This window comes from Phaethon aethereus, assembly GCF_964289735.1.
Source record: "Phaethon aethereus genome assembly, chromosome: 3".
Taxonomy (NCBI): Eukaryota; Metazoa; Chordata; class Aves; order Phaethontiformes; family Phaethontidae; genus Phaethon; species Phaethon aethereus.
Genome location: NC_138576.1, coordinates 70,022,785 through 70,036,717, shown reverse-complemented (window position 1 = coordinate 70,036,717; position 13,933 = coordinate 70,022,785). Strand labels below are relative to the sequence as shown.

Genomic DNA, 13,933 nt, shown 5'->3' with positions numbered 1-13,933 from the left:
TTTGAAGGAGTGCTTTCCACATGGCAGACTGTAATCTCGGGTGGATTCAAAGTGTTTTGAATGTACATAAAAACCTATTCTACAGACCTTAATGAGGAGAGCTTAAACTGGTCTCTGGGTGGTGGAAACCTCGTTGACTTTTCTAGAGGGGAAACACCTTCATTTTATCTATGCATCCTGTTCTTATCTTTTAAAATTGAAGCCATTGGAGGTCCCGTAAATCAGCAAATAATACCAGTTCTGTGCTGACTTTAGCTCTCGGGTGTTTTAAGGCGTTCCTGTCATTTTGTCTTAGTAACAGGAACTATAAACACTCTGGTTAAAATTTGATATCCTGTGGTAAAATTTGTAGTTTTCCAGATGGGAAGTAACATTGTTCAGGTCACAGGAAAAAAACATTTTGGCCTATGATTAAAAATATACGGAACTATAATTGAAAGCTACATATAATTTAAAAAAACAAACAAACAAAACAAAAAAACTTTGAATGAACTGAAGCATAAACAGTAGAAAAGATTTTTGGGGTTTTTGTATGGAAGTGGTATGAGCTAATACACGTGTAGAATATAGTACTTCAGTCTGTACACTCAGCTTTATATGAGTATTAACTACCAGAACCTAAGTGTGGTTTATAGTTCTCAAATTGAGAGTAAAATTATATGTGGAATTGTATTAAAATCTTTAGCTAAGTCAGATTATTCCAATCTAATTATTTTTTTATAATCTTATGTAGATTTTTACTTATTTTTATTAATTTCTCCACAAAAAATTTTCTTAAAATTTATGTCTTTGCTAAGAATAGTGAAACACTACAAGCAGTGTTAGGTAGCTGTCATGAAACATGTCAGAAGTTTTCTAAACAAAACTTCCTCTCTCTTTCTTCTGAATTTTGTGACTAAGTAGCCTTAATTTTGAGGTATGGAAGCTGATAAGGAAAGAACTTTCAAAATAGATACTAATTCAAAATGCACTAGTGAGTTTTGTAATTTGTTTTCACACCTGTGGCTTAAAATTCTTGGTTTTGTGGTTTCTGCTGGTCAGCTTCTAAATCTTTTGTCTATGATAAAAATCCAGAAAAGTGGCGGTACATACGACTATATGGTGGGTATATTACAAGGAAACAATTACCTTGCCTATGAGTAGAAATGAAGTCCTGTACTTCAGTTGAATAAAAGGGGACATTTGAAGGTATTGGTGAGATATTAAGGTCTGTTGTATGATAGAAATTTTTTCTCTTTCTTTTTATCGAGAGGAGGTAGTTATTGATCAGAAATATCTCTAACTCTTTTTCTTTAATTTGTTTATTCCATAGCTTAATTGACAGAAGAGGATTTATACAACCAGATACGCCACAATTAGCAGGACCGTCAAATGGCATTACTATGTACGGGGCCACACAATCTCAGAGCAACATGGTAGGAATCATCCCATAGTGTTGTTCATCAAGATTCCTCTGAATGTTTTCCTTCTCCACTTTCATGTGAACTAATCAAGTAATAACTAACTGGATACAGCTGACGCTCTGGGTGGAATGACTTGTTTATTAACAGTAAAGGAAAAAAAAAATCAAGGCTCTTTTTAATGTATGTTTCACACTGTAATAGTTATTGCTCATGGATTCTAAGAAAAGAGAGGCTTTTCTACACTGTTGATTTATTGAATATACTGGCATTTTGACTTGTACTGTTGACACCTGCTGTGTTTTGAACTGGAATATTCAAGTATCATGGACTTGCTCTGGTTCATCATTTTCCAGCTAATTGTTATTTTGTATGGCACTTTCTTCATACTCTGTTTCCTTCTTTGCTTGTACACTGTGGTTTTGCACAGACAAATGTGTTTTAAAAAGCAAAGATGAACAAAAAGGAGTTTCTAGGGGAGAAGTGTGTTGAAGAAAGAGCAGGAGGACACTGAACTTCCAATGATCAAATAATGGCAACTGGATTGTTACAACAAAAGCTTTTAAACATTTTTGAAACTGTGCCAATAGTTTTTACTTTGTTTTTTGCTGGTAGCATTGGCTATCACAAAGGAAGATAGCATTTCCAGTGCCAAGAAGAAGAGAATAACTGGAAAGAGATCTTTTTCCAAAGGCAAGCATCTTACATACGTGCCTATTTCTGAATTGTTATCCACATATCTTCATATTATGTGGGTTCTAAGACTTTGTCAAAGAAGCCATAAGTTATGGATGCCTTCCCTCTGCCAAAAAAAATCTGACATAACTCAGCCTTTCTTTTGAACAGAGGAAGAAGACTCACTCTTCCCAGACAGATTAGTTCTAGTGTCACTGATAAAACTGGTATAAAAATTTTGCTGTAGTTCCCAAGCTGTTTTTACTTATTATTTTGAGGATTAAATAGAAGATTTTTTAGTGTCCTTAATGAGAAAATGTATTAGAGACACAGTATTAACTCTGAATCTTCTGTGAGGTGCAGTTCTGCAGACAAGGTAATGCTCTGTGCAAATGTCACTCAAAAAAAAATTAACTCTGAAAAGTGAAAAGGGAATTAAAAAAAAAAGAGAGAGAGAGAGAGAGAGAGAAAGTAAACCTTAGGAATAGCCTGAGGTCTTTCAGGGATTACCCAAACTTTCTGAGTCTGTCAAGGCTTCTTATTTGTGAGGATCATTAACACAGAATAAATCCCTGGCATTAAATTATCTTAACATTGTAAGAATTGTACTTGCATTATAAGAAGACACTCTAATTATTACTAGGTATTAATGAGAAAATATTGTGCTGGTTTGATAGAAAATTGACTAAATTTTTCTTTAGAAATGGAGAAATCTGTTATGGTATTACTTTAAATTCAACAGGTAGCCGTTATGGTTTTAAAGGTGTAATACCTGTAATCCTGCAGATTCTTCAAGGATTTGAACTACTTATGTCCTAGAACATCACACTACTCAAGCTGGCCTGGGTTCTTTAGCAGTTGAGTCACTTGGAAATGTGCAGCTTTCATTCCTGAAAATGATCTCTCAGAAAAGCTTGAAAAGTATAATACATTGTGTTTGGTGTGGAGGACTATCTTTAAGACTGTGATGCCGTTTTTCTCAGGGTGTTATTCCTGGTCTGTATCCAAGACCAAGTGTCTTCTAGCGGCAGCTGGGTATCAGCATTAAAATTTCTCCCTTGAGTTTGATTGCAAACCGTTAAAGGCCTGCTTAGTTTCCCAGTATCTCTAGCACTGTTTTCTCTTCCCTATTAAAATCTTGCATCCTTTCCTGAGTTTGAAGCATAAGAAATTATAAATTCATTTCCTGCTGGCAACAATGCGGTGGGACATAACTTTGCCTCCGACTTGTCCTTGTTTTGCATTTCCCTTTTTCTCTGTTCGAAGGTCAACATTTTTGCTCTTCTTAGTAGACTCTGCCTACTTTCAAGTTCCCATCTCTCCTATCTCTTAAAGCAGCAAACAGAACTGATTTCTTTATTTCCCAGTTAAGATCTCAATGTCATCCACATAACAGACTTCCTTTTTTTTTCTACCAAAATAAATTCCTTTTACTGCTAGCTTAGTTGCTTTCAGCCATTCCGTTCAGTTACCAGATTTCCTGTTCTGATTTAAATTTAGACAGAAATAATCAAGTAAAACTTCATCATTCTATTTAAACTTTTTTCCCATGAAATGACCCCTAGTACTTTTCCAGGCGTTACAGTATCTGTTTCTCTCAGTTTTCTTCCCGGTACACAATCTTAGATTCTTCTGAAGAAGTTTGGGAACAGGAGCACTGGGAACACCAGCCATTCACCTGTTCTCCCCTGTAAAGGACCACGGAAGTTTCTCCAGTGAAAGACAGTGGAGGACACTTTATGGCAGAAGTAAAACAAGGCATGCAGCATCCCGGTGTTTGGTTGTTTTAGTTTTGGCTGTTGTTGGTTTTTTTGTTTGTTTTGTTTTGTTGGGTTTTTTTGGAAGAGGAATCTCTGCAAGATCTTCTAGAATCCCCCTTGCTAGAAGTTCAGATGCAAACATCAAAATTTCCTGTGGCTATTGATGGTTTAAATAATAGACTAGCTCAAGCCCAAGACTCCAGTGGAAGCAAAATAGTAGAGGGAAAGTCTTTGTGGAAGAAAATGTTTCCTTTTTACCTCGTGTCCTCGCTGACAAAGGTTAGGCAGAAGATGTAATATGATTCAGTCTTCCCTTCTGGAAGGTTGCATACCTCTTGGAAAAAAGGCAGAAGCATAAAATGAAAAACACTTTCTTGGAGCTGAGACAGGTGGACCACAAAGTACTGGCAAGTTTTTGAAGGGGATGTATCTGGTACTGCAGCTTGTATTATTGTGGTTTCAGATAAGGACAGGCAAAGTGAAATTCCTTGACTTAAAAGCATGTGTAGATCATAGTCTTAGTCCATAAATACTTTTTAAATGGCAGAGGTTTAGCCATTTATACATCATCAGAGATACACCGTTTTAGCAAGTTTAACACTTTTGAGTACAGGAAATAACTTATTCAAAATTTAAAGTGTGTCTCCTTAGGTTTTATTCCAGAATAGATTACATCATCTTATCTCTACATTGAATCTTAATGTCTAAATGATATACTACTAAATCCGTATAGTATGCTAAAATGTCTCTCCCGCCCATTGATATTAAAGGAAGATTTTCGTAAGCATCTTCTCTCACACCTGTCTTCTCTTATTCCTTCCATTGTCTCTTTCTTTTCCTTTCCTTCTCTTCCCTTCCCTCAAGTCTTTTACTCAGTGACTTGTGTCTTTATAAGTAGAATTCTTGTGTCTCACCCAGCTAGCCCCTTGTCATTCTTTAAATCTCTCTGGGTTGCTCAGTATCATATTCTGCTTTCATTTATTTTAATAACTGTTTTAGCATAACATCATTTTTGCATTTAAGCTCAAAATAAATAGGCTAAGTTTAAACTTGCCAGACGCTTGTTTTCAGTGCAATACATTATCTCTTGTTCAGGACACCATTTGTGGGGCACTGTTTTTGTATTTAACAGCTTTTGTGGTAATTTTGCCTTTGGGACTTTGAATATTTCATATAGGAGCTACCCTGCTTGTGCTAGTGACTCAGTTTGTCACAATCTCAGTAAGTCAGGGTTGTTGCTATAATCAGTGCTTCTAGACCCATGCTATGATTTCCAACCCCTGCCACCCCCCCACCTCTCCCACCTTAGATCTTTATAAAAGAGTTTTTTCTCCTGTTCTCTCTGTAGTATCTCCTTTATTTTACTAAGACCTGAAGTTGTATTTACTTTTTGGAAGGCTGGAAGCACATGTAATTTTTTTTCCTGGTACATTCCCAGTGTCTTTAATCTCTTTTCCAATATGATTTGACATTAATCTGGTAAATTCATTAGACAGCTTCTTAAGATCCATATCCAAGTGACAAGCTTGGTCACTTGGAGCTCATGATCTGTAGATCTGATACTTCCAAAGTATTTCCCTATTGCATTTTATTGTTGATTATTTTTACAAGCTCTTCATTAGTTCGATTGCTAAAGTATCTCTCTTCTTGTTCTTAATGAAAATTTTTTTGCATGAAAAACATGTATCTCACCCGTTATGAAATCATAATTTTATCTACGTTTTATTCTTTCTTTCACTTTCATTTTAAGGTTTATTTTCTTTGTATTCTGAAAAAAGTTCTTATTTCACCATAAACCCATCAGCTACCATTACCTGGATCTGTATTTCTGTAGAACTTAGCTTTCTCTTGAAAGCCTGAGTTGATTCTTGGGTTTTAATATAGGGTATTTTATTCTTTAATAATCCATTATGAAGGAACACAGAACCTATCTCACTCCATGCACTTTTTTTAGAGGAATTAGTTTGGTTTATTATTACTATGATGTCTTTAGGAATTCTCTAATGCCTTATAGAGTGACAGATTTTACTTCTATCTGCCTCTTTGTCAGGACAGGTTTATTTCTTTGTTTTTAAGAAATTCACTTGTACTGTTGCGTTCCTAGGCATCTCTTCTTCAGTGCTTGGGTAGTTCCTTGTATGCCAAATTCCCTTTTTTCTAGTTCTCCCTTTCCTTTCCTGGATGGAAATTTTGTAGTTAGAATGTTTGTTTTTTTACTTACTCACATGTACCGCTGCAAATTGTAGGAACCATAATAGTGCATGCACAACATTCATTACTGGTGAGATGTGCAGGAAAGTCCTCTCCCAAATGTTCACATCAGTATTTCTAGCACTGATCTGGAAACGGGAATCCAGCTGACCCGGGGAGCATTAACTCTGACCATCCTAGCGTACTTTTTGCTTTGCTTTTCATGTTCTCATTACTAGGAGTACGTATTTCTATCATGACAGTGAAAGGATCAGCAAGGATAAAAGCCCCACTTTGCTGTGAGTTTTAGGAGTGTGTTTCCTTGTACATTTACTGTTGTACTTCATAGATATAATTCATCGTTGCCCAAAACAGAACTTAGGGCTCTTATCAAGTCGACATTGCTACAGTCAAGGTTGATAGAGGTTTTTCATTAAAGCATTTTACTTCACATTTAAAATGGGTTAAGGGCATGTGCAGTAAATCAACTTCATCATTTTGCTTTAGGTTGAGGTATGTTTTAGAAGCAATTCTTTTGATTGTGCATAGTTACTGCATTTTTGTTCACATCGTAGCGCGGTATCAGAGCCCATGAACTAGATTTCTTCCAGAAGATGTGCTCCCGGAATGCACCCAACATGCTCTAACCGTTCACGGGCATGCAGTCCATAAGAACAAACAGTAGTGAGTCTGAAGCCAAGTCCCCGGAACAGGGTATAGTTTCCCCTTCGGCTTCCGAAGCGTTTCTCTTCATAGGTCTGCTCCTGGTGCGCTGTACCACTTGCTAGTGCAGCCGTTGGCTTGGTGGGTTCTGTGGCTCAGTTGTTGCACAGTATCTGCAGTACCATGATTTTGAGTGTGAAACCCTACGGCTGTTGGGAACAGTTATACAGCTCCATCCCTCCACTCTTTACCCATCTATTGTATCCATCTAGTATGGTATTTCAGCATCCTTTCTGTTACTTCATAGCGCTGTCATTCAGTGCTGTCAGTCTCCTCTGATCTTTTTGTTGTTTGTACTTTATTCGGAGATTCTGAGATAATTTAACCTTCTTTCCTCCGCCTTCTGAGAACTGTAACAATTCTTTAATGTTGCTAGTGTTTAGAAAAATTTTAACAAAGTTCATTTAAAATTTAAAATAAATAATCTCTGGCTTTGGCATTAAAAATGTGAAAAATATATTGCCATGTACAACTATGTTAACATGTATGTTTTGTGTAGCTTAGAAAAAAATGAGGTTTTCTTCAGAGAAAAAAATGAAAAATATGCTTTCCTTAGTTGTTTGTATTTATTATTTGTGAAATAAACACAGAATTTTAGGTTTTGTCTAATTTGCTTTAATTTGTGCTCTTTGGTGTGCAAATAATTAGATGCCTAAAATTTTCTATGCACATACATAATTGAACATCTGTACTTGTAGAACTTACCAAACTTGTCTTACCTTCGGAATCTGCTGTTCCTCTGAAACAGTGGAAAATAAAATCAGTAGATCTGAAGTAAGAAGGTACTGGTGGAATAATTTCTACACTAGATTTTTAGCTATTTAGATTTCAGTGCTTGGCTTCCTTTTTGTTACAATCATAGGCTTTTTTTATGTCATTTGAAATGCTGGCATGAATAATTCATGTGATTAATAGCTGTTAAGACTTTTGGCCCTAAATTTCGTTTAGTTAAGAGTGAAATACAGACTCAAGGGAAAATCACTGTGCCAGTCCTGTAAACAAATCTGATTTCCTTGTTTAGTTTTGTGGTGGCTGCTTAGACTCATAGTCTACCTATATAGTATGTGTTGTTTTTATCAGGTAGAGAGAGCTTCACTGAACACATCTACCTTTTCTAGTATAAACCCTACTCGAGTCACTTTTGAAAGCTGTTTACAGCCTGTATTTTCCTAAGATTTTTCATGTTGATCACTGTTAAATAGAACAACAACAACAACAACAACAAAAGCCTGAAATGTATCTGAATAAGAGAAGAGGCTTTAGGGAAGTGACAAGTGCATGGACAATGCAGAAGAGAGATACAGCACCTCAATAAGTTTTATAACACTCTGTTTAATGGAGCTTTATGAGGCTACCTTTTCTTTTTGATACTGATTCAGTTGACACGCACTAGAGTTCGGTAAGGAGAAAATTAATTCAGACTGTACAATGAGTTCAAGTAAATTACCTTTAGATAATTTAAAACTGTGTACTTGTATTGCCTGAAACACATTAATTATTTCCTTTTGAAGCTCAGTGCTGAAGCTTCACTAAAGCAATGTCAGCTGCTGCTGCTACCATTATTTGTTTTCAATGTACCCCAGTGGTTATAGGCATTCCTTTGTTATTTAACATGCTCTTTGGCTACTGCTTTTCAGAGAAGATGGATTTTGTTGGTCTTTCTGAAGTTTGAAAATTCAGTTAACATATTTTTAAGGCCTGCATAGTAAGGTTCGTTGAAGGGTTATAGTTTAATTGAAATAAGCAGGCGTGAATAGCAGTATATTAATCAAGAATGAGTTATTCACACTGAATTACTAATTGAAAGCTTGACTTTAAAAGATGCTGACAGTTTTCTTAGTAAGGTACTTATGCAAGGTTTTGGCTTTAAGCCTGTGAGTAATCCCTCTGAAATTATATGGGACCACTTCAATTTTTTGACTGGGGCTGTTTATCATTTTGTGGAGGAAAAACTGCTTGCAACATGTATGAACTCAATTTATGTAACAAGAAATCAGTGCGTTTATCTTTCTGAAAGTGTAAGTATTGGAAAATACGTAACTGAGTAAGGATTGGACTTCTGCCTGTCAAAAAGCAGTTGGGAGCCCTAAATGACTTAGACACGTTTAAAATACTACCTATCTACTGTGACCAAGTAGTCTCCTTGCACACTTTCTGAATGTAATGTGTGTGCATCCATCATTAAGCTATGCAGTAGTGCAGTTGGAGGACCTGAAAATATCAGAGGGAGCATTCATTGTGATGTTTTTCATCATACAGTAAAAGGAAGGGAAAGTCTTTCCATGAGTTTGCATAGAGCGTACCACAGTGGCTTATTAAAGTCGAATGGGCATTTTAGGGAATTGCTGTAATGTTAGTAACAATAGTTATCTTGGTTATATATAATGAGAATAACTTGAACAGATGTTGGGTTTGTAAAGTCTTTCAGCAATTTGATATAGAGCGAAGAAGTTAGTCGTAAAGCAGAATATACTGCTTTAACAGAATCCTTGAAATAACACCAGTGAATAGGCTTGTCTTACCTCTCGTTATATATTTTTATATTCTGCTTGCTTGCTTCCAAATTTTCTTTGCTGCATTGGATTTATAGTTGTATTCATTGACTATAGTGTTTCTCTTGCACAGCACAATGGTAGTGTGGCAAATGAATCTTAACAGGATTTTGACAATCTGAAGGTGTTATAACTGATCAGGCTATGAATTAAACATATATTGTCCTTGGAAGCTCTCAAAAATCACGCCAGTTGGTGTTGAAGAAACTTAATTTGGAAATAGGTGTACCACCTGCTTAGCTAGCTGCACGTTATTGAAACACCTACCTGTCTTGTCATCTGAAAAAATGAATGATAATTTTGTATAAACAGTTCTTCAGAATGATGTAGAGCCAAAAGTGTTCCTGGTAATACTCACTAAGATTAATTGGATTTATAAAATTATGAATTTGGCTTGTTATTATGAAAGTACTTTCCAGAAAACTTGTGCTTTGTACCTTGATTCTTCACATTGTCAAGGTTAAATTAGTCAAGGAACAGCCTAAAAATCATGAAAGTTGATATCAAAAGCATCTGCAGTGCTGCCTAATTTCTACATATTCTCTAGAGTATAGTGTAGTATATTCTCTGGAGAGTATATATAAAGTATTAAGGGGCGGGATTTTTCCTCATCGAGGCTGTGTATTGCCAGCTATATCTTTATAAAACCACCTGCATCAAAGGAATTCTTATTCTGGAAAACTCCTCTAGCACCTGAATTCCTACATGTGAAGACCCATTAAAAAAAGACACTTACCTAGTGTTTTTTAACTTGGAAAGATGCTTGGATTATGCCTTTGGGCCTCTCTCTGAACTGCTAGCTACTCTAGGGTAAAATGAGTAGCGTGGAAGTGATTCACCTCATCTGGAATCAGGGAGGTTTTGAGGTGCCTGATGCAGTTAGTTGCACACGAGCTATGCAGCTAGGCTTTCCAAATGGCTTCGAACAAGAATAAGCAAAGCATTCGGATTACAATACTCATAAAATACTATTGTAGAGGTTACCAAAACCCTTAAGTGAACGCTGTAAATGTTTACCGTAATTTACTTTGATAGTAACCCAAAGCACTGGCTCAGTTACGCATGCTTTTTTTTTTTTTTTTTTTTTTTTTTTTTTTTACCCTGGGCAGCATGCAATGGGATTTTTGGGCGGCTAACCATGGAATGATACTAATGGCTTTCTTTTTTTCTCTTCACATCCCATTCTTTTCCATATCTTTTTGTCCATATTCTCCCTTTTTTCTCTCTTTTGTTTGCCTTATATGATTTTGACACCCTTCCGTTCTACAGTGTGACCAAGATCAGTGCATTCAGAGCACTAAATTCGTTTTGCAGGCTGCTGCCACCCCCCTACTACAGAGTGAGCCAAGCATAACTAGTGAAGAGCTACCTTTACCAGGAAAGACTACTATCAGTGGGCCTTGTGCAACTCTAACTCTAGGGCAACCAACACCACCATCTTCTATGCCAAATCTCACATCAGATACAGGTTTGACAGACATGATACCATTAAAAGAGGAACATGAAGGTCATCAGTTTCTCACTCCTGAAGAAGCTCCATCACCCCCTGGGATGCTGCCAAGTGGAAGTCCTATTACACACAGCCATACAATGCATGTCCTGAGTCTAGCCAGCCAGGATTCATTGCATGAAGACTCAGTACGTGGTCTCGTGAAGCTTAGCTCAGTTTGAACAGCTTTTTTGAACATTGCACCATTTCTTGGTGTCTATACAAATCTCTGCTTAACAGGAATGACACTGCAGTACCACTGTAAGATTTCGTAATATGCCTATAATGGAAACTTTATCACATAATGGAGTCTACTAAAAAGACAAGTTATTTTTTCAATGGAGCTATGGCATTTTTTTTGACCAGGTTATTAACGGTTGTGCTTTGATGGTGACTGCATTTTATTTTTAAGCAAAATCAGAAATGGTAAATAATCTTGTTTCCTGAAGCTTGGTACAGCGACTTGGAATTCAGCCTGTAACAAACACCATGTACAGTACAAAAGAGAGAGATTCTTGGATGTAAGTGTCATGCTCTGTGTTCTATGCTCTTGTAATGCACACTTGTTAAGGCTTACCACACTTGTGGCCCGAATGATCTGCACTTACATGTTATGCTACTAATATTTGAGATAGAAAATTACCATTCCACTTGTTAATACAAAAAAAAAAAAAAAAAAAAAGACTGCAGATATGGATTTGCATGCCACGCTACAGTATGTGTTACAGTGGTGTTGGTATTAAGAGAAAGTGCTGCTTTTTTATTTGTGACTTTCAAAGTGCTGTTTCATTTAAAGACAGTGCAACAAACAAATTAATAGACTGTATTATTTTTTTTCAATTTATTAAAGTTTATTTTAAATTAATCAGTGGTGCCTAGAAGATGGAGAATTACTGATTTGATCATGTTGCATATCATTTAACCTTCTGTTTAAGTGTTTAGAGTGAGGTATTGTGTTGTGCCATACCATGAGATTCTTCCACTCCCTAATGTGATACAATTACCTGTGGACCTCCAATAAAATGACATCCTCTATTTCTTGGACATGTGTACAGTTATCCTTGCACAGTTTTCCTGGGGAAGGAGCGGGGGGAATCATCACTTGTTGTCATAGTTTGTAAAGATTTGATTGGAATATGTTTACATAATAAAACCAGAGCTATGGAGGAAGAGCTTGTTACAATTAGGATTTTTTCAGCATCTTTTATCGTTTTGCTTGAGGTGTGTATTTGTTCCCATAAGAAGGCTTTATCTGGAAACAGTAGAGTTAGCCCCTGCTTGGACTGTAATTCTGTGTGCCTTATCATATGGCTAAAGGGTGAGGGGCTTAAGATTCTAGTCAAATACAGACAGCTTAGTGAAGTAATTTTAAATGGTTAACAATAGACTGTAGCTGCCCCCAGCCATCATCCTTCATTTGCACTTGTCCTTTAATATTTTATGTGGAAATCTTGACTTCACAGAATTCTCCTGTGCCTTTTTTTTTTTTAAGTAAAGCATAACAAAAGGGTTAATGAGATTTTTTAAAATTATTTTTCATGATAGCTGAAGAAAACCTTAGTTAAGCTGAGAAAGTTTAATAACTTTAATACTGTATTTACCATGCTTTTCAGGATGTGGAACCTGGATTCTTCTTGGACAAACTTAAGTGCTTTATCTGATGCTTTTATGGCATGAAAGCATTCACCAGTTAAGAAATGTAGCAGTTCTGTATTGTTCACCATGGTCATTCACTGACACCAAGCTAAAAATCTTTTTGTTTTTACTTTTCATTGTTGAAATTGAGGACAATCAGCCTGCAGAAAATCTGTCACCCGTGCTATTGAAGCTTCCACACAAAATAATGACAAAAACCCTACTTCTCTAAGATTTCATAAGCAATCCGTTTCTATAATTGATGATGCTAGCTTTGACCTAATTTAGCATATAGAACATAGCAATGCTTTCTGTCTGTAAGTGCTGTAACGGGTCCACCAAAGAACCTCTGGCAGACAAGTCTGTCCCAGCTATTGGAGCCACCCTCCCAGCATTTACCTGAAGCTGGGGCAGTCTCAAGTTCTTTCCACCAGCCAAACTGTAGTGACTGACATGTCCCAGTTGGCTGGTCTCACAGTAAACCCCAAGTATTGGCACTTACTTCTGTGTCTGCTCTTGGACAAGAGTCAGTGATGCCCATCATCTTGATTTCATCTTTTCCTATGTGGCTTCTCATGTATGAAACCATGAACATCTGCATTAAAAGAGGTAACAGATTGAGGGCTGGAGATACTGGTCTTATGGGCCTGGGTAAAAAACTACAGCTTGGTAGACCAGTACTTGTCTGAATCATTCTCATAGGTGTCTCTGTGTAGTTGATTGTGGATGCATTACTCACTACATAGAAGAATATCTTTATCAATGATCTGGGTGCGGGGATCGAGTGCCCCCTCAGTAAGTTTGCAGACAACACCAAGTTGGGTGAGAGTGTTGATCTGCTTGAGAGTAGGAAGGCTCTACAGGAGGATCTGGACAGGCTGGATCGATGGGCCGAGGCCAGTCGTGTGAGGTTCAACGCTGCCAAGTGCCGGGTCCTGCACTTTCGTCATAACAACCCCATGCAATGCTACGGGCTTGGGGAAGAGTACCTGGAAAGTTGCCTGGCAGAAAACGACCTGGTGGTCCTTTTCCTGGGCGTGTCGGTCAACATCCGTCTGAATATGAGCCAGCAGTGTGGCCAAGAAGGCCAACAGCGTCCTGGTTTCTATCAGAAATAGTGTGACCGGCAGCACTAGGGTAGTGGTTTTCCCCTTGTACTCAGCACTGGTGAGGCCGTACTTCAAATACTGTCTTCAGTTTTGGGCCCCTCACTACAAGAAGGATGTTGAGGTGCTGGAGCGTGTCCAGAGAAGGGCAACGAGGCTGGTGAAGGGTCTGGAGCACAAGTCTTATGATGAGCAGCTGTGGGAGCTGGGGTTATTTAGTCTGGAGAAGAGGAGGCTGAGGGGAGACCTTATCACTCTCTACAACTACCTGAAAGGGGGTTGTGGTGAGGTGGGTGTTGGTCTCTTCTCACACATAACAAGTGATAGGACAAGCAGAAGTGGCCTCAAGTTGTGACAGGAGAGGTTTAGACTGGATACTAGGAAAAATTTCTTCACCAGAGGG

General features: G+C 37.4%; 1 protein-coding gene across 2 annotated transcripts in view; it reads left to right on the top strand.

The window, feature by feature from the left end:
• ZDHHC14 (zDHHC palmitoyltransferase 14) overlaps positions 1-10,971 on the top strand; it is a gene marked incomplete at its 3' end in the record, with an annotated part of 110,878 nt that extends 99,907 nt beyond the window's left edge. Inside the window, exons 8-9 of one of the 2 annotated variants that reach the window (XM_081998104.1) lie at positions 1,313-1,415; positions 10,615-10,971. In XM_081998104.1, the coding sequence (XP_081854230.1) occupies positions 1,313-1,415; positions 10,615-10,971 (460 nt within the window). Of the gene's footprint in view, positions 1-1,312; positions 1,416-10,569 lie in introns of both variants that reach the window. The other variant, XM_081998103.1, reaches the window with a different exon arrangement.
• Positions 10,972-13,933: the final 2,962 nt, after the last annotated feature.